The sequence below is a fragment of the Cuculus canorus genome, chromosome 32 (genome assembly GCF_017976375.1).
Source record: "Cuculus canorus isolate bCucCan1 chromosome 32, bCucCan1.pri, whole genome shotgun sequence".
In the NCBI taxonomy this organism is placed as follows: Eukaryota; Metazoa; Chordata; class Aves; order Cuculiformes; family Cuculidae; genus Cuculus; species Cuculus canorus.
In genome coordinates, this window is record NC_071432.1 from 1,023,491 (window position 1) to 1,048,024 (window position 24,534).

Sequence of the window (24,534 nt, forward strand, 5' to 3'; positions counted from 1 at the left end):
GGGGTTCTCTATGGGGCAGAGGGGTTCCCTATGGGGCGGGAGAGGGTCTCTATGCACCCCCCAAGCAGACGACACCCCATTTTCCCATCGCCCCACACATTGGGGGAGGCCTTTATTACTGCCCCCCCCCCAGTCTGTGGGGCAGAAGAGGGAGTTGTGGGGCAGAGGGGCCACTTGTGGGTCCCCATGGGGGAATTTTATGTCCCCACCCCCCAGTCTGTGGGGCAGAAGAGGGCAGTTGTGGGGCAGAAGAGGAACTTGTGGGGCAGAGGAGCCACTTGTGGGGCTGAAGGGGCACTTGTGGGTCATGTGGGGCCACTTGTGGGTCCCAATGGGGGAGTTTTGTGTCCCCCCCCCCAGTCTGTGGGGCAGAAGAGGGCAGTTGTGGGGCAGAAGAGGGACTTGTGGGGCAGAAGAATGCGGTTGTGGGGCAGAGGGGCCACTTGTGGGGCTGGAGGAGCACTTGTGGGTCGTGTGGAGCCACTTGTGGGTCCCAATGGTGGAGTTTTGTGTCCCCCCCCTCAGTCTGTGGGGCAGAAGAGGGCAGTTGTGGGGCAGAGGGGCCACTTGTGGGGCAGAGGGGCCACTTGTGGGGCAGAGGGAGCACTTGTGGGGCAGAGGGGCCACTTGTGGGTCACCGTCGCCGCCGCACGAGGGTCCAACCGTCGCTGGGGGGCGGTGGGGGGTCCCCACACTCCATGGCCTGGGGGGGGGGACACACAATAATGACGTCATCACCCATTCGATGACGTCATCACCCCCTCGATGATGTCATCACCCCCTCGATGATGTCACCGCCCCCCGATGATGTCATTACCTCCTCCTCTTGCTCCGCCCCCTCCTGCGATGGCGGCAAAGAGGGGGTGACGGTGGGGGGGCTTTGGATTGGGGACCCCCAGAGTGACACCAGCGCCCGGCTGACCTGGAAAGGGTTAAACTGGGATGAACTGGGATGAACTGGGAGGGGTCAACAGGGAGAGTGGGTCCCGGCTGAGGTGGAAAGGGTTAAACTGGGATAAACTGGGATGAACTGGGAGAAACTGGGGGGGGCCAACAGGGAGAGAGGGTCCCGGCTGAGCTGGAAAGGGCTAAACTGGTTAAACTGGGATGAACTGGGAGAAACTGGGAGGGGCCAACAGGGATAGAGGGTCCTGGTTGAGCTGGAATGGGTTAAACTGGGATGAACTGGGATGAACTGGGAGGGGACAACAGGGAGAGTGGGTCCCAGCTGAGCTGGAATGGGATAAACTGGGATGAACTGGGAGGGGCCAACAGGGATAGAGGGTCCCGACTGAGCTGGAAAGGGTTAAACTGGGCCAAACTGGGATAAACTGGTTTATAGTCCATACTGGTTTATACTGGGAGGCGTTGGGAAGGGATCGGGGGGGTACTGGGAGGGGATAGGGATCACCAGAGGATGCTGAGAGCAGCCTGGGGGGCAACTGGTTATACTGGGAATGACTGGGGGGGGCACTGGGAGCATACTGGTCCATACTGGTTTATACTGGGAAGTGGTAGGAGAGGATCAGGGACTACTGGGAGGGGATAGGGATCACCAGAGGATGCTGAGAGCAGCCTGGGAGGCAACTGGTTATACTGGGAGTGCCTGTGGGGGCACTGGGAGGCTACTGGGAGCATACTGGTTTATACTGGTTTATACTGGTTTATACTGGGAAGTGTTAGGAGAGGATCAGGGAGTACTGGGAGGGGATAGGGATCACCAGAGGATGCTGAGAGCAGCCTGGGGGGCAACTGGGCTGTACTGGGAGTGCCTGGGGGGGGGGCAATGGGAGGCTACTGGTCCATACTGGTCCATACTGGTTTATACTGGTTTATACTGGGCGCACCTGCTGCAGGCTCCCATCCTCCACGGCCGTATCGAACTCGTTGTCCATCACTTCGGCCAAGAAGTCCTCCACCTCCTCCTCCTCCAGGTCAGCTGTGGGGGGGGGCACCCATGGGTGCTGATAAGGCGGTTTGGGGGTGCTATGGGTGCTGATAGGGGGGGTTTGGGGGTGCTGTGGGTGCTGATAGAGGGGGTTTGGGGGTGCTATGGGTGCTGATGGGGGGGGTTGGGGGTGCTAATGGGGGGTTTGGGGGTGCTATGGGTGCTGATAAGGCGGTTTGGGGGTGCTATGGGTGCCGATAGGGGGGGTTTGGGGGTGCTATGGGTGCTGATGGGGGGGTTTGGGGGTGCTATGAGTGCTGATAAGGCGGTTTGGGGGTGCTATGGGTGCTGACAGAGGGGTTTGGGGGTGCTGTGGGTGCTGATAGGGGGGTTTGGGGGTGCTATGGGTGCTGATAGAGGGGGTTTGAGGGTGCTATGGGTGCCGATAGAGGGGTTTGGGGGTGCTTTGGGTGCTGACAGAGGGGTTTGGGGGTGCTATGGGTGCTGACAGAGGGGTTTGGGGGTGCTGTGGGTGCTGATAGGGGGGTTTGGGGGTGCTATGGGTGCTGATAGAGGGGGTTTGAGGGTGCTATGGGTGCCGATAGAGGAGTTTGGGGGTGCTATGGGTGCTGATAGGGGGGGTTTGGGGGTGCTATGGGTGCCGATAGGGGGGTTTGAGGGTGCTATGGGTGCCGATAGAGGGGTTTTGGGGTGCTATGGGTGCCGATAGAGGGGGTTTGGGGGTGCTATGGGTGCCGATAAAGGGGGTTTGGGGGTGCTATGGGTGCTGATAAGGCGGTTTGGGGGTGCTATGGGTGCCGATAGAGGGGGTTTGGGGTGCTATGGGTGCTGACAGAGGGGTTTGGGGGTGCTATGGGTGCTGACAGAGGGGTTTGGGGTGCTATGGGTGCCAATAGGGGGGTTTGAGGGTGCTATGGGTGCTGATAGAGGGGTTTGGGGGTGCTATGGGTGCTGATGGGGGGGGTTTGGGGGTGCTATGGGTGCCGATAGAGGGGGTTTTGGGGTGCCGGGGGGGTCTCTGGGCGGTTTGGGGGTGCTATGGGTGCCGATAGGGGGGTTTTGGGGTGCCGGAGGGGTCTCTGGGCGGTTTGGGGGTGCTATGGGTGCTGATGGGGGGGGTTTTGGGGTGCTATGGGTGCTGATAGAGGGGATTTTGGGGTGCTTTGGGGGTGTCGGCGCTCCCCCTACCGTTCTGGCGGAAGAACTGCAGGATGGCTCGGGGCAGCCACGCCGCTTTCTCGGGGCTCTCGGGGCCCCCAAAGCCCTGCGCGACCGCCAACTGGGGGGGACCCCGTCACCCCCATATCCACCCCTGTACCCCCATATCCCCCCCTGTACCCCCATATCCCCCTCCTACACCCCCTGTACCCCCATATCCCCCCGTGTCCCCCCATATCCCCCTTATCCCCCCATGTCCCGCCCCGTGTGTCCCCCCCTCAGTGTCCCGACAGGTACAATGTCCCCATGTCCCCCAGTTCCGCCCCCCCCAGCAGGTCCCTCACACCCCTGGTGTCCCCTGTCCCTCCCTGTCGCCCCCTCCCCATGTCCACCCATGTACCCCCCTTTTCCCCATATTCCCCCATATGTCCCCCATATTCCTCATATCCCCCCCCTGTACCCCCATATCCTCCCAATATCCCCATATCCCCCCAATATCCCCCCCTGTACCCCCATTTCTCCCCATATCCCCCCATTTCTCCCCATATCCCCCACTGTATCCCTCCATGTCCCCCATATCCCCCCCTGTACCCCCATATCCCCCCATGTCCCCCATATCCCCCCATATCTCCCCATATCCCCCCTGTACCCCAGTATCTCCCATATCCCCCATATCCCCCTCCTGTACCCCCATATCCCCCTCCTGTACCTCCATATCCCCCCTGTACCCCCCCGTACCCCCTTATCCTCCTCTGTACCCCCATATCCCCCCTATAACCCATATCCCCCTATATCCCCCCTGTATCCCTATATCCCCCATATCCCCCCATATCCCTCCCTGTACCCCCATATCCCCCCGTGTTCCCCCCCGTACCCCCATATCCCCCCTTGTAACCCCATATCCCCCCATATCTCCCCATATCCCCCCCGTACCCCCATATCCCCCCATATTCCCCCCCTGTACCCCCATATCCCCCCCATATCCCCCCATATCTCCCCATATTCCCCCCTGTCCCCCCATATCCCCCCTGTACCCCCATATCACCCCCTGTAACCCCATATCTCCCCGTATCCCCCTCTGTACCCCCATATCCCCCCCATATCCCCCCATGTCCCCCATATCACCCCATATCCCCCCCCGTACCCCCATATCACCCCATATCCCCCCCCTGTACCGCCATATCCCCCCATATCCTCCCCCATATCCCCCCCGTACCCCCATATCCCCCTCCTGTACCCCCATATCCCCCCATATCCCCCTGTACCCCCATATCCCCCCATGTCCCCCTGTACCCCCATATCCCCCTGTACCCCCATATCCCCCCATACCCCCCTCTGTACCCCCATATCCCCCCATATCCCCCCGTACCCCGATATCCCCCCTGTACCTCCATATCTCCCCGTACCCCCATTTCCCCCCGATATCCCCCCCTGTACCCCGATATCCCCCCTCTGTACCCCGATATCCCCCCCCGTACCCCGATATCCCCCCGTGTCCCCCCACCTGCAGCGCTTCCCACCCCGCGAGGAGCTCCGTAACGCCGCGCGCGAACCGCTCCTCCTCCTCCTCAGGCGCCGCCATTGAAGGCCGCGCAGCCGCGCGCCGAGACGGAACCCCGAGAGCGAGCGCCGAGCGATCGATATATGCCCTCTCCGATAGGGCGGGAAAAAGAAACCCCCCCATCAAGGACTACAAATCCCGGCAGCCCCCGCGGCGGACATTGGTAATAGGGCGGAGCGGGAGGAAAAAGGACTACAACTCCCGGCAGCCCCCGCGGCGGACGTTGGTAACAGGGCGGAGCGGGAGGAAAAAGGACTACAACTCCCGGCAGCCCCCGCGGGGAGCACGTGACGCAGAGGGGGCGGAAGGGGGGGTCTCCGCCCCTCTTTTTGGTGTCTTTAAGCCTCCCCCAAAGCCTCAGGGGACCCCAAAAGCCCCACTTCAGCCCCCCCCAAACCCTCAGGGGACCCCAAAAGCCCCACTTCAGCCCCCCCAAAGCCTCAGGGGACCCCAAAAGCCCCACTTCAGACCCCCTAAAGCCTCAGGGGACCCCAAAAGCCCCACTTCAGCCCCCCCAAAACCCTCAGGGGACCCCAAAAGCTCCACTTCAGCCCCTCCCAAACCCTCAGGGGACCCCAAAAGCCCCACCTCAGCCCCCTCAAAGCCCCCCTCAAACCCTCAGGGGACCCCAAAAGCCCCACTTCAGCCCCCCCCAAACCCTCAGGGGACCCCAAAAGCTCCACTTCAGCCCCAACAAAGCCTCAGGGGACCCCAAAACCCACCTCAGCCCCCCCAAAGCCCCCCCCAAACCCTCAGGGGACCCCAAAAGCCCCGCCTCAGCCCCCCCCAAACTCTCAGGGGACCCCAAAAGCTCCACCTCAGCCCCCCCCAAACCCTCAGGGGACCCCAAAAACCCCACTTCAGCCCCCTCAAAACCCTCAGGGGACCCCAAAAGTCCCACTTCAGCCCCCGCAAAGCCCCCCTCAAACCCTCAAGGGACCCCAAAAGCCCCACTTCAGCCCCCCCAAACCCTCAGGGGACCCCAAAAACCCCACTTCAGCCCCCTCAAAACCCTCAGGGGACCCCAAAAGCCCCACCTCAGCCCCCTCAAAGCCCCCCTCAAACTCTCAGGGGACCCCAAAAGCCCCACTTCAGCCCCCCTCAAAACCCTCAGGGGACCCCAAAAGCCCCACCTCAGCCCCCCCAAAGCCCCCCTCAAACTCTCAGGGGACCCCAAAAGCCCCACTTCAGCCCCCCTCAAAACCCTCAGGGGACCCCAAAAGCCCCACCTCAGCCCCCTCAAAGCCCCCCTCAAACCCTCAGGGGACCCCAAAAGCTCCACTCCAGCCCCCCCTAAAGCTCCCAGGGACCCCCAAAACCACTCAAACCCTCAGGGGACCCCAAAAGCCCCACTTCAGCCCCCCCCAAACCCTCAGGGGACCCCAAAAGCTCCACTTCAGCCCCCCCAAAACCCTCAGGGGACCCCAAAAGCTCCACTTCAGCCCCCCAAAACCCTCAGAGGACCCCAAAAGTCCCACTTCAGCCCCCTCAAAGCCCCCCTCAAACTCTCAGGGGACCCCAAAAGCCCCACTTCAGCCCCCCTCAAAACCCTCAGGGGACCCCAAAAGCCCCACTTCAGCCCCCCCTAACCCTCAGGGGACCCCAAAAGGCCCACCTCAGCCCCCTCAAAGCCCCCCTCAAACCCTCAGGGGACCCCAAAAGCTCCACTCCAGCCCCCCCTAAAGCTCCCAGGGACCCCCAAAACCACTCAAACCCTCAGGGGACCCCAAAAGCCCCACTTCAGCCCCCCCCAAACCCTCAGGGGACCCCAAAAGCTCCACTTCAGCCCCCCCAAAACCCTCAGGGGACCCCAAAAGCTCCACTTCAGCCCCCCAAACCCCTCAGAGGACCCCAAAAGTCCCACTTCAGCCCCCCCTAACCCTCAGGGGACCCCAAAAGGCCCACCTCAGCCCCCTCAAAGCCCCCCTCAAACCCACAGGGGACCCCAAAAGCTCCACTTCAGCCCCCGCCAAAGCTTCCAGGGATCCCCAAAACCACTCAAACCCTCATGGGACCCCAAAACCCACCCCAGCACCCCCCAAAACCCTCAGGGGACCCCAAAAGCCCCACTTCAGCCCCCCCAAAGCCTCAGGGGACCCCAAAAGCTCCACTTCAGCCCCCCCAAAACCCTCAGGGGACCCCAAAAGCTCCACTTAAGCCCCACCAAACCCTCAGGGGACCCCAAAAGCTCCACCTCAGCCCCCCTCAAACCCTCAGGGGACCCCAAAAGCTCCACTTCAGCCCCCCAAAACCCTCAGAGGACCCCAAAAGTCCCACTTCAGCCCCCCGCAAACTCTCAGGGGACCCCAAAACCCACCTCAGCCCCCCCAAAGCCCCCCCTAAACCCACAGGGGACCCCAAAAGCTCCACTTAAGCCCCCCCCAAAGCTCCCAGGGACCCCCAAAACCACTCAAACCCTCAGGGGACCCCAAAAGCCCCACTTCAGCCCCCCCAAAGCCTCAGGGGACCCCAAAAGCTCCACTTCAGCCCCCCCAAAACCCTCAGGGGACCCCAAAAGCTCCACTTCAGCCCCCCCCAAACCCTCAGGGGACCCCAAAACCCACCTCAGTCCCCCCAAAGCCCCCCTCAAACCCTCAGGGGACCCCAAAAGCTCCACTTCAGCCTCCCCAAACCCTCAGGGGACCCCAAAAGCCCCACCTCAGCCCCCCCAAACCCTCAGGGGACCCCAAAAGCTCCACCTCAGCCCCCCTAAAACCCTCAGGGGACCCCAAAAGCTCCACTTCAGCCTCCCCAAACCCTCAGGGGACCCCAAAAGCCCCACCTCAGCCCCCCCAAACCCTCAGGGGACCCCAAAAGCTCCACTTCAGACCCCCCTAACCCTCAGGGGACCCCAAAAGCCCCACCTCAGCCCCCCCAAAGCCCCCCCCAAACCCACAGGGGACCCCAAAAGCTCCACTCCAGCCCCCCCTAAAGCTCCCAGGGACCCCCAAAACCACTCAAACCCTCATGGGACCCCAAAACCCAACCCCCCCGGTGTCCATAGAGTCACCAGGTTTCGGGGCTCCCCAAGATTTGTGGGGGGGGTACCCCCCAGGTGGGTTGAGAGGACCCCAAAACTTTGAATGGGGACTCACAATGGGAGAAACTCGATGGGAGTTCAAAGGATTTAATGGGGGTCCCCAGGGATTTTTTTTTTGGGGGGTGGGCGGGGGGGTCCTCAGGGGTTTTGGGGTCCCCCTTAGGGTTTTTGGGGGTGTCTCAGAAGTCGTCGTCGTCGCAGATGTCAAGGAAGACATGGAAGGCCTTGAGGTTGTAGTTCCCGTCGGGGCTGAACACGTACTTGTGGAAGGAGCCATCGCCGCACACGGCTGCGGGGCAAGATTTGGGGGTGCAGGGTCAGGTTTTGGGGTACAGGAGAGGAGTTTGGGGTGCAGGAGGATTTGGGGGTTCGGGAGGGGTGGAATTAGAAGTGCTGGACTGGGGTTTGGGGTGGGGTTTGGGGCGCAGGGGGTGGATTTGGGGGTCTGGGAGGTGGATTTTTAGGTCCAGGGTTGGGATTTGGGGGTTCCCGGGTGGATGCTGGGGCGCAGGGGGTGGATTTTGGGGGTTCAGGGGTGGATTTTGGGGTTCAGGGGTAGATTTGGGGGTTCCGGAGTGGATTTTGGGGCACAGGGAGTGGATTTTTGGGGTTCAGGGGATGGATTTTGGGGTTCAGGAGGTGGATTTTAGGGTTCTGGGGTGGATTTTGGGGCGCAGGAGGTGGATTTTGGGGGTTCCGGGTGGATTTTGGGGTTCAGGGGTGGATTTTGGGGTCTGGGAGGTGGATTTTCAGGTCCAGGGATGGGATTTTGGGGTGCAGAAAGGGGATTTTGGGGGTTCGGGGGAAGCTTTGGGGGTGCAGGGGAGGAGTTTGGGGTGCAGGAGGATTTGGGGGTTCGGGAGGGGTGGAATTAGAAGTGCTGGACTGGGGTTTGGGGTGGGTTTTGGGGCGCAGGGGGTGGATTTGGGGGTCTGGGGGTGGATTTTCAGGTCCAGGGATGGGATTTTGGGGTGCAGAGAGTGGATTTTGGGGTGCAGAGAGTGGATTTTGGGGCTTCAGGGTGGGTTTTGGGGTTCAGGGGGTGGATTTTGGGGTTCAGGGGATGGATTTTGGGGTCCAGGGTTGGGATTTTGGGGTTCAGAGAGTGGATTTTGGGGTTCAGGGGTGGATTTTCAGGTCCAGGGTTGGGATTTGGGGGTTCCCGGGTGGATTTGGGGGTTCAGAGGGTGGATTTTGGGGTCCAGGGTTGGGATTTGGGGGTTCCCGGGTGGGTTTTTGGGGTTCAGGGGGTGGATTTTGGGGTTCCCGGGTGGATTTGGGGGTTCAGGGGTGGATTTTGGGGTTCAGAGGTGGATTTGGGGGCTCGGGGGTGGTTTTTGTGGTTCAGGGGGTGGATTTGGGGGTTCAGGGTTGGGATTTTGGTGTTCAGGGGGTGGTTTTTGGGGCACAGGGGGTGGATTTTTGGGGCTCCTGGGTGGATTTTTGGGGTTCAGGGGGTGGTTTTGGGGGTTCCGGGGGTGGATTTTGGGGTTCAGGGGGTGGTTTTTGAGGCTCCCGGGTGGATTTTGGGGGTTCAGGGGGTGGTTTTTGGGGTTCAGGGGTGGATTTTGGGGTTCAGGGGGTGGTTTTGGTGTTCAGGGGTGGATTTTGGGGTCCAGGGTTGGATTTTGGGGTTCCGGGGTTGGATTTTGGGGTCCAGGGTTGGATTTTGGTGTTCAGGGGGTGGATTTTGGGGTTCAGGGGTGGATTTTGGGGTTCAGGGGTTGGATTTTTGGGGTTCAGGGGGTGGTTTTTGGGGGTTCAGGGAGTGGATTTTGGGGCTCAGGGGTGGATTTTGGGGTTCTGGGGTTGGATTTGGGGTCCAGGGTTGGATTTTGGGGTTCAGGGGTGGATTTTGGTGTTCAGGGGGTGGATTTTGGGGGTTCCGGGGGTGGTTTTTGGGGTCCAGGGTTGGATTTTGGTGTTCAGGGGTTGGATTTGGGGTTCAGGGGTTGGATTTTGGGGTTCAGGGGTTGGATTTTGGGGGTTCAGGGGGTGGATTTTGTGGTTCAGGGGGTGGATTTGGGGGTTCAGGGGGTGGTTTTGGGGGTTCAGGGGTGGTTTTTGGTGTTCAGGGGTGGATTTTGGGGTTCAGGGGGTGGGTTTTGGTGTTCAGGGGGTGGTTTTTGGGGTTCCCGGGTGGATTTTGGGGTTCAGGGGGTGGTTTTTGGGGTTCAGGGTTGGATTTTGGGGTTCAGGGGGTGGTTTTTGGGGTTCAGGGTTGGATTTTGGGGTTCAGGGGGTGGTTTTTGGGGTGTCCCTGACCCACGACGGCGCGGGGGCTGCGTCCGGCGGTGCCGAAGGCGCACGGCGCGGGGGACTCTCCGGGGAGGGCGAAGGTGGCGAGAGACCACTGCGACTCCACGTAGGGTTCCAGCACCGGTCCCACCGGGCCCACGCACACCAGCCTGAGGGACCAGTACGGACCAGTATGGACCAGTACGGACCAGTACGAACCAGTACGGAACAGTACGAACCAGTACGGACCAATACGGACCAGTACAGAGCGGCTACAGACCAGTACTGAGCAGTACAGACCAGTACGGATCACCATAGAGACCATTAGAGACCACTACAGACCACTATATAGAGTGGTACAGACCAGTATGGACCAGTATGGGCCAGTACGGACCAGTACAGACCAGTATGGACCAGTACGGACCAGTATGGACAAACAAAGAGCAGTTACAAACCAGTAAGGACCAGTAGGAACCAGTACAGACCAGTACAGATGACCATATAGACCATTAGAGACCACTACAGACCACCATATAGACCAGTATGGACCAGTACAGACCAGTACGGACCAGTATGAACCAGTATGGACCAGTACGGACCAGTATGGACCAGTACAGAGCGGCTACAGACCAGTACTGAGCAGTACAGACCAGTACGGATCACCACATAAACCATTAGAGACCACTACAGACCACTATATAGACCAGTATGGACCAGTATGGACCAGTACAGACCAGTACGGACCAGTATGGACCAGTACAGACCAGTACAGACCAGTACAGAGCGGCTACAGACCAGTACTGAGCAGTACTGACCAGTACGGATCACCATAGAGACCATTAGAGACCACTACGGACCACTATATAGAGTGGTACGGACCAGTACGGACCAGTATGGACCAGTATGGACCAGTACAGACCAGTATGGACCAGTACAGAGCGGCTACAGACCAGTACTGAGCAGTACAGACCAGTACGGATCACCATAGAAACCATTAGAGACCACTACAGACCACTATATAGAGTGGTACGGACCAGTACGGACCAGTACAGACCAGTAGAGACCAGTATGGACAAGCACAGAGCAGCTACAGACCAGTATGGACCAGTACTGAGCAGTACACACCAGTACAGACCAGTGCCCCTCCCAGTTTCCCTCCAGTCCCTCCCAGTCCCTCCCAGTTCCCCTCCAGTCTCTCCCAGTTCCCCTCCAGTCCCTCCCAGTTCCTCCCAGTCTCCCTCCAGTCCCTCCCAGTGCCCTTCCAGTCCTTCCCAGTTCCCCTCCAGTCCCTCCCAGTTCCCTCCCAGTCCCTCCCAGTCCCCCTCCAGCCCCTCCCAGTCCTTCCCAGTCCCCCTCCAGGCACTCCCAGTTCCTCCCAGTGCCCCTCCAGGCACTCCCAGTTCCTCCCAGTGCCCCTCCAGTCCCTCCCAGTTCCCCTCCAGTTCCTCCCAGTTCCCCTCCAGTCCCTCCCAGTTCCTCCCAGTCCCCCTCCAGTCCCCCCCAGTTCCCCTCCAGTCCCTCCCAGTCCCCCTCCAGTCCCCCCCAGTTCCCCTCCAGTCCCTCCCAGTCCCCCTCAGTCCCTCCCAGTGCCCCTCCAGTCCCCCTCCAGTCCCTCCCAGTCCCTCCCAGTGCCTTCCAGTCCCTCCCAGTGCCCCTCCAGTCCCTCCCAGTCTGTCCCAGTGCTCCCAGTTCTCACGCCGAGCGCCGGTTGAGGCGAGTGTCGCGCAGAGCGAAGATGTGCCCGGTGCCTTTGTCACTGGTGGCGCACAGAAAGGCCGAGTCCGGGCTGAACGCCAGGCTGGGGACCAGTATGGACCAGTATGGACCAGTACGGACCAGCATGGACCAGTATGGACCAGGATGGGCCAGGAGTCCACACCGCTCCATCCCAGTCCATCCCAGTCCCTTCCCAGTAACTCCCAATGCCCCTCACTCCATCCCACTTCATCCCAGTGCCCTCCCAGTCCATCCCAGTGCCCTCTCAGTCCATCCCAGTGCCTCCCAGTCCACCCCAGTCCCTTCCCAGTGCCTCCCAATGCCCCTCAGTCCCTCCCAGTCCCCTCCCAGTCCATCCCAGTCCCCTCCAGACCATCCCACTCCCCTCCCAGTGCCTCCCAGTCCACTCCATTCCCCTCCCAGTGCTTTCCAGTCCCCTCCCAGTCCATCCCAGTGCCTCCCAGACCATTCCACTCCCCTCCCAGTCCACTCCAGTCCTCTCCCAGTCCATCCCAGTCCACCCCAGTCCCTTCCCAGTGCCTCCCAATGCCCCTCAATCCACCCCATTTCCCTCCCAGTCCATCCCAGTGCCTCCCAGACCATCCCAGTCCCCTCCCAGTGCCTTCCAGTCCCCTCCCAGTCCACCCCATTTCCCTCCCAGTCCACCCCAGTCCCTTCCCAGTGCCTCCCAATGCCCCTCAGTCCCTCCCAGTCTCCTCCCATTCCCTCCCATTCCCCTCCCAGTGCCTTCCAGTCCCCTCCCAGTCCCTTCCCAGTGCCACCCAGTCCACCCCACTTCCCTCCCAGTCTATCACAGTGCCCTCCCAGTCCTTTCCCAGTGCCTCCCAATGCCCCTCAGTCCCCTCCCAGTCCCCTCCCGGTCCATCCCAGTGCCTCCCAGACCATCCCAATCCCCTCCCAGTCCACCCCATTTCCCTCCCAGTCCACCCCAGTCCCTTCCCAGTGCCTTCCAATCCCCTCCCAGTCCATCCCAGTCCACCCCACTCCCCTCCCAGTGCTTTCTGGTCCCCTCCCAGTGCTTTCCAGTCCCCTCCCAGTCCACCCCATTCCCCTCCCAGTCCACCCCATTTCCCTCCCAGTCCATCCCAGTCCATCCCATTTCCCTCCCAGCCCATCCCAGTCCCTTCCCAGTGCCTCCCAGTCCACTCCACTCCCCTCCCGGTGCCTTCCAGTCCCCTCCCAGTCCATCCCAGTGCACTGCAGTCCTCTCCCAGTGCTGTTCAATCCCTCCCAGTCCACCCCAGTTCCTTCCCAGTGCCTTCCAATCCCCTCCCAGTCCATCCCAGTCCACCCCACTCCCCTCCCAGTGCTTTCTGGTCCCCTCCCAGTGCTTTCCAGTCCCCTCCCAGTCCACCCCATTCCCCTCCCAGTCCACCCCATTCCCCTCCCAGTCCATCCCAGTCCATCCCATTTCCCTCCCAGCCCACCCCAGTCCATCCCAGTGCCTCCCAGTCCACTCCACTCCCCTCCCGGTGCCTTCCAGTCCCCTCCCAGTCCATCCCAGTGCACTGCAGTCCTCTCCCAGTGCTGTTCAATCCCTCCCAGTCCACCCCAGTCCCTTCCCAGTGCCTTCCAATCCCCTCCCAGTCCATCCCAGTCCACCCCACTCCCCTCCCAGTGCTTTCTGGTCCCCTCCCAGTGCCTTCCAGTCCCCTCCCAGTCCACCCCAGTCCCTTCCCAGTCCATCCCAGCGCACTGCAGTCCTCTCCCAGTGCTGTTCTATCCCTCCCAGTCCATCCCAGTCCATCCCATTTCCCTCCCAGCCCACCCCAGTCCATCCCAGTGCCTCCCAGTCCACTCCACTCCCCTCCCGGTGCCTTCCAGTCCCCTCCCAGTCCATCCCAGTCCCCTCCCAGTGCCTTCCAATCCCCTGCCAGTCCATCCCAGTGCACTGCAGTCCTCTCCCAGTGCTGTTCAATCCCTCCCAGTCCACCCCAGTCCCTTCCCAGTGCCTTCCAATCCCCTCCCAGTCCATCCCAGTCCACCCCACTCCCCTCCCAGTGCTTTCTGGTCCCCTCCCAGTGCCTTCCAGTCCCCTCCCAGTCCACCCCAGTCCATCCCAGTGCACTGCAGTCCTCTCCCAGTGCTGTTCTATCCCTCCCAGTCCATCCCAGTCCATCCCATTTCCCTCCCAGCCCACCCCAGTCCATCCCAGTGCCTGCCAGTCCACTCCACTCCCCTCCCGGTGCCTTCCAGTCCCCTCCCAGTCCACCCCAGTCCCTTCCCAGTCCATCCCAGTGCACTGCAGTCCTCTCCCAGTGCTGTTCAATCCCTCCCAGTCCACCCCAGTCCCTTCCCAGTGCCTTCCAATCCCCTCCCAGTCCATCCCAGTCCACCCCACTCCCCTCCCAGTGCTTTCTGGTCCCCTCCCAGTGCTTTCTGGTCCCCTCCCAGTGCTTTCCAGTCCCCTCCCAGTCCACCCTAGTCCCTTCCCAGTCCATCCCAGCGCACTGCAGTCCTCTCCCAGTGCTGTTCTATCCCTCCCAGCTCCCTCCCAGTTCCCTCCCAGTCCCCTCCCAGTGCCTCCCAGTGCCCCCCAGTGCGGGGTTACCAGTAGAGGGTGGCGGGGTCGGTGCCGCGGCGCAGCTCGAGCACCCGCGCGCGGCTGTGGGTGCAGAAGAGGCGGATGAGGGTCCCGCGGCGCGAAGCCGACGCCACGAGAGCGCCCGAGGGCGACAGCGCCACACAGCCGACCTCGCTCTGGTGAGCGGCCACCGTCACCGGGGCCACCGAGGAGCCCTCCCGGGCCGCACCCACGTCCTAAACCAGTAACCACCAGTAACCACCAGTAACACCAGTAACAGCCACCCAGGAGCCCAACTGCGCCGCACCCACGTCCTAAACCAGTAACCACCAGTGACCACCAGTAACACCAGTAACAGCCACCCAGGAGCCCTCCCGGGCCACACCCACGTCCTAAACCAGTAACCACCAGTGACCACCAGTAACCACCAGTAACAGCCACCCAGGAGCCCTCCCGGGCCGCACCCACGTCCTAAACCAGTAACCACCAGTGACCACCAGTAACCACCAGTAACACCAGTAACAGCCACCCAGGAGCCCTCCCGGGCCGCACCCACGTCCTAAACCAGTAACCACCAGTAACCACCAGTAACCACCAGTAACACCAGTAACAGCCACCCAGGAGCCCTCCCGGGCCGCACCCACGTCCTAAACCAGTAACCACCAGTAACCACCAGTAACACCAGTAACACCAGTAACAGCCACCCAGGAGCCCTCCCGGGCCGCACCCACGTCCTAAACCAGTAACCACCAGTGACCACCAGTAACACCAGTAACAGCCACCCAGGAGCCCACCCGGGCCGCACCCACGTCCTAAACCAGTAACCACCAGTGACCACCAGTAACACCAGTAACAGCCACCCAGGAGCCCTCCCGGGCCGCACCCACGTCCTAAACCAGTAACCACCAGTGACCACCAGTAACACCAGTAACAGCCACCCAGGAGCCCTCCCGGGCCGCACCCACGTCCTAAACCAGTAACCACCAGTAACCACCAGTAACACCAGTAACAGCCACCGAGGAGCCCTCCCGGGCCGCACCCACGTCCTAAACCAGTAACCACCAGTAACCACCAGTAACACCAGTAACAGCCACCCAGGAGCCCACCTGGGCCACACCCACGTCCTAAACCAGTAACCACCAGTGACCACCAGTAACACCAGTAACAGCCACCCAGGAGCCCTCCCGGGCCGCACCCACGTCCTAAACCAGTAACCACCAGTAACCACCAGTAACACCAGTAACAGCCACCCAGGAGCCCACCCGGGCCGCACCCACGTCCTAAACCAGTAACCACCAGTGACCACCAGTAACACCAGTAACAGCCACCCAGGAGTCCCCTCCCAGTCCCTCCCAGTCTGCCCCAATCCCCTCCCAGTCCCCTCCCAGTGCCTCCCAGTATGCCCCAGTCCCCTCCCAGTCCCTCCCAGTGCCTCCCAGTATGCCCCAATCCCCTCCCAGTCCCTCCCAGTATGCCCCAATCCCCTCCCAGTGCCTCCCACTGCCTCCCAGTATGTCCCAATCCCCTCTCAGCCCTCTCCCAGTCCCTCCCAGTGCCTCCCAGTATGCCCCCGTCCCCTCCCAGTGCCTCCCAGTGCCTCCCAGTATGCCCCAGTCCCCTCCCAGTCCCTCCCAGTGCCTCCCAGTATGCCCCAGTCCCCTCCCAGTATGCCCCAGTCCCCTCCCAGTGCCTCCCAGTATGTCCCAATCCCCTCCCAGTCCCCTCCCAGTCCCTCCCAGTGCCTCCCAGTATGCCCCAGTCCCCCTCACCACCAGCTGAAGGCTCCCACACTTGTGCCCCGGGAACACCAGTAAGGCCTTCTCCAAACTGGGACAGAGATCGCAGATCCCTGCGAACGGGGGAGGGAACAACTGGGACCCCGCCCACAGCCCCCCAGTTCATCCCAGTTCATCCCAGTTCATCCCAGTTCATCCCAGTTCCCCTTACGCCCCTCCCAGTTCCCCCCAGTTAGTCCAAATCCCCCCCAGTGCCACTTAACCCTCTCCCAGTCCCTCCCAGTCCCTCCCAGTGACACTCAACCCCCTCCCAGTCCCCCCCAGTTCCTCCCAGTCCCTCCCAGTGCCACTCAACCCCCTCCCAGTGCCTCCCAGTCCCTCCCAGTGCCACTCAACCCTCTCCCAGTCCCTCCCAGTCCCTCCCAGTACCACTTAACCCCCTCCCAGTTCCTCCCAGTCCCTCCCAGTGCCACTTAACCCCCTCCCAGTCCCTCCCAGTCCCTCCCAGTACCACTTAACCCCCTCCCAGTCCCTCCCAGTGCCTCCCAGTGCCACTCAACGCCCTCCCAGTCCCTCCCAGTCCTTCCCAGTGCCACTTAACCCCCTCCCAGTCCCTCCCAGTCCCTCCCAGTCCCTCCCAGTGCCACTTAACCCTCTCCCAGTCCCTCCCAGTCCTTCCCAGTCCCTCCCAGTGCCACTCAACCCCCTCCCAGCCCCTCCCAGTCCCTCCCAGTGCCACTTAACCCCCTCCCAGTCCCCCCTTAGTGCCACTCAACCCTCTCCCAGTCCCTCCCAGTGCCACTTAACCCTCTCCCAGTCCCTCCCAGTGCCACTTAACCCTCTCCCAGTCCCTCCCAGTCCTTCCCAGTCCCTCCCAGTGCCACTCAACCCTCTCCCAGTCCCTCCCAGTCCCTCCCAGTGCCACTTAACCCCCTCCCAGTCTCTCCCAGTTCCTCCCAGTCCCTCCCAGTGCCACTTAACCCCCTCCCAGTGCCTCCCAGTGCCCCCTTAGTGCCACTCAACGCCCTCCCAGTCCCTCCCAGTCCCTCCCAGTGCCACTCAACCCTTTCCCAGTCCCTCCCAGTGCCACTTAACCCCCTCCCAGCCCCTCCCAGTGCCACTCAATGCCCTCCCAGTCCCTCCCAGTGCCTCCCAGTACCACTTAACCCCCTCCCAGTCCCTCCCAGTCCCTCCTTAGTGCCACTCAACCCCCTCCCAGTCCCTCCCAGTCCATCCCAGTCCCTCCCAGTCCCTCCCAGTCCATCCCAGTCCCTCCCAGTGCCACTCAACCCTTTCCCAGTCCCTCCCAGTCCCTCCCAGTGCAACTCAACCCCCTCCCAGTCTCTCCCAGTCCCTCCCAGTGCCACTTAACCCCCTCCCAGTCCCCCCTCAGTGCAACTCAACCCTCTCCCAGCCCCTCCCAGTCCCTCCCAGTGCCACTCAACGCCCTCCCAGTCCCTCCCAGTGCCACTCAACGCCCTCCCAGTCCCTCCCAGTCCCTCCCAGTGCCACTTAACCCCCTCCCAGTCCCTCCCAGTCCTTCCCAGTCCCCCCTTAGTGCCACTCAACCCTCTCCCAGTCCCTCCCAGTCCCTCCCAGTGCCACTTAACCCCCTCCCAGTCTCTCCCAGTTCCTCCCAGTCCCTCCCAGTGCCACTTAACCCCCTCCCAGTGCCTCCCAGTCCCCCCTTAGTGCCACTCAACGCCCTCCCAGTCCCTCCCAGTCCCTCCCAGTGCCACTCAACCCTTTCCCAGTCCCTCCCAGTGCCACTTAACCCCCTCCCAGTCCCTCCCAGTGCCTCCCAGTGCCACTCAACCCCCTCCCAGTGCCCCCTCAGTGCCACTCAACCCCCTCCCAGTGCCTCCCAGTCCCTCCCAGTGCCACTCAACCCCCTCCCAGTGCCACTCAATCCCCTCCCAGTGCCTCCCAGTGCCTCCCAGTCCCTCCCAGTGCCTCCCAGTGCCCACCTTTGGGGTTGTCCCGGGTGTCGAACTCAAAGAGTTTGGTGGGGTTTTGGGGGAAGGAGAAGACGTAGAGGCGGCTCTGCAGCACCACCACCAACCTGGGGGGGAGAGGGGGGGGGACCCCAGCTGGGTTTTGGGGCGCCCCCTTCCCCATGACACCCCCACTTCTGGGGTGATTCCAGACCCTTTTGGGGGTGTCCCCACCCCTCACTTATCGGGGCGCATCCGGACCGCCAGGACGGGTTTGGGGAAGGTGAATTCCAGCACCAGTTTGTCTTTCCCTTCCCGTGCGTCGTCCCAAATCAACACTGGGGATGGAAAAAGGGGAAGAGGCTCAGAAGGAGCACCCCAAGATTTTTGGGGTGTCCCCCCATCCCCCCCATTGGTTTTGAAGCAAACCTGAGACGTCGGGGAATTTGGGGTGACTCCCACCGCCCACGATGGCCAAAAGGTTGGAGCAGTTCAGCATCTCCGCCAGCCCCACGCTGCCCACCTGCTCCGCGTCTAGGGGGGACCCCAATATTTCAAGGTGTCCCCCCAAAAAGTTTAGGGCCCCCTCAAGGTTTAGGGTGCTCCCCCCCAAGGTTTAGGGCCCCCCCAAACCTCTTAGGGTCCCCCCCAAACTCTAACCCCCCTCCAAATCCCTATTGCCCCATTAAGAAGGGTTTGGGGGGTCCTAAAGCTCCCACCCCAAAGCAGGGCCCCCCCCCAAAATCTTGGGGTCCCCCCAAAATTTAGCCCATCCCCCCAAGGTTTAGGGTCCCCCCAAACCTCTTAGGATCCCCCCAAACCTCTTAGGGTCCCCCCCAAACTCTAACCCCCCTCCAAATCCCTATTGCCCCATTAAGAGGGGTTTGGGGGGTCCTAAAGCTCCCACCCCCTCCCCAAAAGCAGGGCATCCCCCCAAATTCTTGGGGTCCCCCCAAAAGTTTAGACCACTCCCCCCAAGGTTTAGGGCCCCCCCAAAACTCTAGGGGCCCCACAAAATTCTAGGGAACACCCCAAACACCCCCCAGCCCCCCCAAACTGACCCCCCAGCCCAAGGGATCCCCCCTAAAACACCCCCAGACCCCCAAAACACCCCCCAGCCCCCCCAAACTGACCCCCCAGGCCAAGGGATCCCCCCTAAAACACCCTCAGCCCCCCCAAACTGACCCCCCACACCAAGGGATCCCCCCCTAAAACACCCCCAGACCCCCAAAACACCCCCCAGCCCCCCCAAACTGACCCCCCAGACCAAGGGATCCCCCCCCAAAACACCCTCAGCCCCCCCAAACTGACCCCCCACACCAAGGGATCCCCCTAAAAACACCCCCAGACCCCCAAAACACCCCCCCAGACCCCCCAAACTGACCCCCCAGACCAAGGGATCCCCCCCTAAAACACCCCCAGACCCCCAAAACACCCCCCAGCCCCCCCAAACTGACCCCCCAGACCAAGGGATCCCCCCCCAAAACACCCTCAGCCCCCCCAAACTGACCCCCCACACCAAGGGATCCCCCCAAAAACACCCCCAGACCCCCAAAACACCCCCCCAGACCCCCCAAACTGACCCCCCAGACCAAGGGATCCCCCCTAAAACACCCCCAGACCCCCCAAACACCCCCCAGCCCCCCCAAACTGACCCCCCAGGCCAAGGGATCCCCCCCAAAACACCCGCAGACCCCCAAAACAGCCCCCAGACCCCCCAAACTGACCCCCCAGACCAAGGGATCCCCCCCCAAAACACCCTCAGCCCCCCCAAACTGACCCCCCAGACCAAGGGATCCCCCCTAAAACACCCCCAGACCCCAAAACTGACCCCCCAGACCCCCCAAACTGACCCCCCCAGCCCAAGGGATCCCCCCTAAAACACCCCCAGACCCCCAAAACACCCCCCAGCCCCCCCAAACTGACCCCCCCAGACCAAGGGATCCCCCCTAAAACACCCTCAGCCCCCCCAAACTGACCCCCCAGCCCAAGGGATCCCCCCCAAAACACCCCCAGACCCCCAAAACACCCCCCAGCCCCCCCAAACTGACCCCCAAAACACCCCCCAGCCCCCCCAAACTGACCCCCCAGACCAAGGGATCCCCCCCAAAACACCCCCAGACCCCCAGAACACCCCCCAGACCCCCCAACTGACCCCCAAAACACCCCCCAGCCCCCCCAAACTGATCCCCCAGTCCAAGGCCCCCCCCCAAAACACCCCCAGACCCCCCCATAACAGCCCCCACTCCTCCCCAAATGCCCCCCCCCAGCGCAAGGGACCCCCAAAACTGCCCCCTCCCAAACCAAGGGACCCCCAAAACACCCCCCGACCCTCTTCCCCAGCATAGGGGGAAGACCCCCAAACCCCCTGAGCACCTCCCCAAATCGATGAGTTACACCCCAAAATACCCCCCCCCCAAAAGAGAAAAGGGGGTGAAACTGCCCCCCACCCCCTCACCCAAATGCCCTTTCTCCATCAGGGGTTCCACGTTGAAGATCCGCACCCCGGAATCCATCGCCACGCAGAAACAGCCTGGAAAGTTTTGGGGTGAACGAGAGGGATTTTGGGGTCCCCTTTGAGGCTCTTGGGGGGGATTAGAGGGATTTTGGGAGTCATTATGGGGGTTCTGGGGGGTCATTATGGGGGTTTTGGGGGTCATTATGAGGAATTTGGGAGCAATTGGGGTTCTGAGGTCAATTCTGAGGATTTCGGGGACCGCTATGGGGTTTCTGGGTCCCCTTTTTAGGGCTCTGCGATCAATTCTGAGCGTTTTGGGGTTCATTATGAGGCCTCTGGAGACGATTATGGGGGTTTTAGAGTGATTTATGGGGGTGCCGGGGGTTCCTTTGAGGATTTTGGGGTCCATTAGGAGGGCATTAAGATCCGTTATGGGCGATTTGGGAGTCACGATGAGGATTTCGGGGTGAATTAAGGGGATTCGGGGGTCCCCTTTGAGAGTTTTGGGGTCATTACGGGGTTTCGGGGGTTCCTTTGAGGATTGTGGGGTCCACGATGAGAGTGATGAGGGGATCTGGGAGGGGTTTGGGGTCCCCCCGGTGGGGTTTGAAGCCCCTTTTGGGGCTTGGGGACAATTATGGGGATTTTGGGGTCCCCCGAGAGGTTTTCAGGTCAATTATGAGGGTTTTAGAGTGCTTTAAAGGCAATTTGGGGGTCCCCTTTTGTGGGTTTTTGGGTCAATTCCGGTGCTTTTGGGGTCCCTTTTGAGGGTTTGAGGTCCATTCGGGGGGGTTTGGGGTCCCCTTTTGAGGGTTTGGGGTCAATTCTGGGGGTTTGGGGTCCCCTTTTGTGGGTTTTTGGGTCAATGCCGGGGCTTTTGGGGTCCCATTTGAGGGTTTGAGGTCAATTCTGGGGCTTTTGGGGCCCCTTTTGAGGGTTTGAGGTCCATTCGGGGGGTTTTGGGGTCCCCTTTTGTGGGTTTTTGGGTCAATTCCGGGGCTTTTGGGTCCCCTTTTGAAGGTTTTGGGTCAATTCTGGGGCTTTTGGGGTCCCCTTTTGAGGGTTTGAGGTCCATTCTGGGGCTTTTGGGGTCCCCTTTTGAAGGTTTGGGGTCAATTCTGGGGTTTTGGGGTCCCCTTTTGTGAGTTTTTGGGTCAATTCCGGTGCTTTTGGGGCCCCTTTTGAGGATTTGGGGTCAATTCGGGGGCTTTTGGGGTCCCCTTTTGAAGGTTTGGGGTCAATTCCAGCGCTTTTGGGGCCCCTTTTGAGGGTTTGGGGTCCATTCGGGGGGTTTTGGGTCCCCTTTTGGGGGTTTTTGGGTCAATTCCAGGGCTTTTGGGGTCCCATTTGAGGGTTTGAGGTCCATTCTGGGGGTTTGGGGTCCCCTTTTGAGTGTTTGGGGTCAATTCTGGGGCTTTTGGGGCCCCTTTTGAGGGTTTTTGGGTCAATTCCGGGGGTTTTGGGGTCCCCTTTGATTGTTTGGGGTCAATTCTGGGGATTTGGGGTCCCCTTTTTGTGGGTTTTTGGGTCAATTCCGGTGCTTTTGGGGCCCCTTTTGAGGGTTTGGGGTCCATTTGGGGGGTTTGGGGTCCCCTTTTGAGGGTTTGGGGTCAATTCTGGGGGTTTTGGGGTCCCCTTTTGTGAGGTTTTGGGTCAATTCCGGTGCTTTTGGGGCCCCTTTTGAGGGTTTGAGGTCCATTCTGGGGTTTTGGGGTCCCCTTTTAAAGGTTTTGGGTCAATTCCCGGGCTTTTGGGGCCCCTTTTGAGGGTTTCGGGTCCATTTGGGGGTTTTGAGATCCCCTTTTGTGGGTTTTTGGGTCAATTCCGGGGCTTTTGGGGTCCCATTTGTGGGTTTGGGGTCAATTCCGGGGCTTTGGGGTCCCCTTTGAGGGTTTGAGGTCCATTCTGGGGTTTTGGGGTCCCCTTTTGTGGGTTTTTGGGTCAATTCCGGGGCTTTTGGGGCCCCTTTTGAGAGTTTGAGGTCCATTCTGGGGGTTTTGGGGTCCCCTTTTGTGGGTTTTTGGGTCAATTCCAGTGCTTTTGAGGTTCCTTTTGAAGGTTTGGGGTCCATTCGGGGGGTTTGGGGTCCCCTTTTGGGGGTTTTTGGGTCAATTCTGGGGGTTTGGGGTCCCCTTTTGAGGGTTTTTGGGTCAATTCTGGGGGTTTTGTGGTCCCTTTGATGGCTTTTGGGTCAATTCTGGGGGTATTGGGGGGGATTTTGGGGTCCATTTGGGGCGGTTTTGGGGTTCCCCCCCCTCTCCCCCGCTCACTCTGGTCCTGGTTGAACCGGATGCTGTTGACACCCCGGGCCTGCGCCATGGTTCACCGGAGCCCCTGCGGGTGGAAAAGGGGGTGAAGGGGGAGTCCCCACAACCCCTAAAACCGCCGTTTTCTCCCCAAAACCCCTCCCCGGTACCGGTTCCAAACACCGCTCGGCGTTCAAAACCATGGAGTCCCGTGAGGAGCGGATGGATAGAGCGACGCTTCCTGTCACGTGACGGCATAAGGGGGGCGTGGGTGCCGCTCATGACGCCATCTTCGAAGCGGGCAGATAGACCGCCCACCCCATGCGCCGCCATTTTGGAAGTGGGCAATGAGAGGGAATTTGGCGCCCCCACACCCCCCCCGGCTTTTTACCTCACAGAAAAGGGGATTTTTACCTCGATTTTAACACACGGAAAAGGCCTTTTCCCTCAGGAAAAGGGTTTTTTTCACACCAGGGAGGTGATTTTACCTCAAATAAGGAGATTTTACTCCAAGAATGATCAATTTTGCCTCCCAGAAGAGATTTTTCCCCTAAGGAAAAGGGCTTTTCCACATCACAGAGATGATTTTACACCGCAGAGAGTTGATTTTATCTCAAAAAAAGGAGGTTTTACCTCAAGAACGGTCAATTTTATCTCAAGAACGATCAATTTTACCTCACAGAAAATATTTTTTACCTCATGAAAAGCGTTTTCCACATCACAGAAGTGGTTTTTCACCCCAGGGAGATGATTTTTCCTCAAAAAAAGGAGGATTTACCTCAATAACAAAAGATTTTACCTCACAGAAAAGATTTTTTTTCCCTCAGGAAAAGGTTTTTTTTCACACGGAGATGAGTTTTTACCTCAGGAAAGGGATTTTTCCTCAAAAAAAGGAGATTTTTACCTCAACGAGGACTTTTTTTTCCCTCAGGGACTGCGTTTTTCACATCATGGAACTGATTTTTCACCTTAGGGAGAGGATTTTACCTCAAAAAAAAAGATTTCACCTCAAGAATGGTCTATTTTACCTCAATAACGGTCAATTTTACCTCACAGAAAATATTTTTTCTCTCAGGAAAAGGGTTTTTGTCACATCACAGAGGTCATTTTTCACCTCAAGAAGGGGATTTTATCCCAAAAAAGGGAGATTTTACCTCATTAACAATTGATTTTATCTCCCAGAAATTATATTTTCTCTCAGGAAAAGAGTTTTTTTCACGTCAGGGAGGGGTTTTTTTTCACTCCAGGGAGCAGATTTTTAAGCCACAGAGATTTTTCCTCAGGAAAAGTAACTTTTTCCCTCAGGAAGGAGAAATTTTCTTCCCAGGAAAAGAGGTTTTACCTCCAGAAAGATCAATTTTACCTCACGGAAAAGATATTTTACTCTCAGGAAAAGGCACTTTTACCTCAAGAAAGAAAACCTTTAACCTCAGGGAGGAGATTTGACTTCAGAGAAGGGCGAATTCACCTCAGGAAAGACAAAATGTACCTCAAAAAAAGAGGGTTTTACCTGAAGAAAGTTGGATTTACCTCAAAAAAAGAGCGGTTTTACCTGAAGAAAGTTGGATTTACCTTAAAAAAAGAGGGTTTTACCTGAAGAAAGTTGGATTTACCTCAAAAAAAGAGGGTTTTACCTGAAGAACGTTGGATTTACCTCAAAAAAAGAGCGGTTTTACCTGAAGAAAGTTGGATTTCCCTCAAAAAAAGAGCGGTTTTACCTGAAGAAAGTTGGATTTACCTTGAAGAAAGTTGGATTTACCTCAAAAAAAGAGGGTTTTACCTGAAGAAAGTTGGATTTACCTCAAAAAAAGAGCGGTTTTACCTGAAGAACGTTGGATTTACCTCAAAAAAGAGCGGTTTTACCTGAAGAACGTTGGATTTACCTCAAGAAAAGAGCGGTTTTACCTGAAGAAAGTTGGATTTACCTCAAAAAAAGAGGGTTTTACCTGAAGAAAGTTGGATTTACCTCAAAAAAGAGCGGTTTTACCTGAAG

At 59.6% G+C, this 24,534-nt stretch overlaps 2 protein-coding genes across 2 annotated transcripts; both read right to left on the reverse strand.

Moving 5' to 3' along the window:
- Positions 1 to 619: 619 nt before the first annotated feature.
- On the reverse strand, positions 620 to 4,725 carry TSR2 (TSR2 ribosome maturation factor). Its single transcript, XM_054052185.1, has 5 exons — positions 4,572 to 4,725; positions 3,098 to 3,188; positions 1,848 to 1,939; positions 818 to 922; positions 620 to 703 (listed from the first exon to the last, which is right to left on the reverse strand). Exons 1-5 carry the CDS (start codon positions 4,647 to 4,649, stop codon positions 635 to 637), a joined length of 435 nt encoding a protein of 144 aa, XP_053908160.1. The 5' UTR covers positions 4,650 to 4,725; the 3' UTR covers positions 620 to 634.
- Positions 4,726 to 7,847: 3,122 nt separating this feature from the next.
- Positions 7,848 to 24,091, reverse strand: WDR45 (WD repeat domain 45). Its single transcript, XM_054052160.1, has 11 exons — positions 22,712 to 24,091; positions 22,566 to 22,629; positions 20,296 to 20,370; positions 18,267 to 18,371; positions 18,079 to 18,175; positions 17,871 to 17,965; positions 15,937 to 16,016; positions 14,195 to 14,403; positions 11,603 to 11,704; positions 9,916 to 10,076; positions 7,848 to 7,957 (listed from the first exon to the last, which is right to left on the reverse strand). The coding sequence occupies exons 2-11, from the start codon at positions 22,612 to 22,614 to the stop codon at positions 7,848 to 7,850; spliced, it is 1,083 nt and encodes a 360-aa protein (XP_053908135.1). The 5' UTR covers positions 22,615 to 22,629; positions 22,712 to 24,091.
- Between the last annotated feature and the right edge of the window lie 443 nt (positions 24,092 to 24,534).

Coding starts and splice junctions, on each gene's coding strand:
- TSR2 (XM_054052185.1), bottom strand. CDS start 4,649: ATGGCGGCGCCTGAGGAGGAGGAGGAGCGGTTCGCGCGCGGCGTTACG. Junction 1,940..3,097: donor GCAGTTCTTCCGCCAGAACG/GTAGGGGGAGCG, acceptor CCCCCCCCACAG/CTGACCTGGAGGAGGAGGAG. Junction 923..1,847: donor AGGATGGGAGCCTGCAGCAG/GTGCGCCCAGTA, acceptor AACCCTTTCCAG/GTCAGCCGGGCGCTGGTGTC.
- WDR45 (XM_054052160.1), bottom strand. CDS start 22,614: ATGGCGCAGGCCCGGGGTGTCAACAGCATCCGGTTCAACCAGGACCAG. Junction 18,372..20,295: donor GATGGAGAAAGGGCATTTGG/GTGAGGGGGTGG, acceptor GGTCCCCCCTAG/ACGCGGAGCAGGTGGGCAGC. Junction 18,176..18,266: donor CAAATTCCCCGACGTCTCAG/GTTTGCTTCAAA, acceptor TTCCATCCCCAG/TGTTGATTTGGGACGACGCA.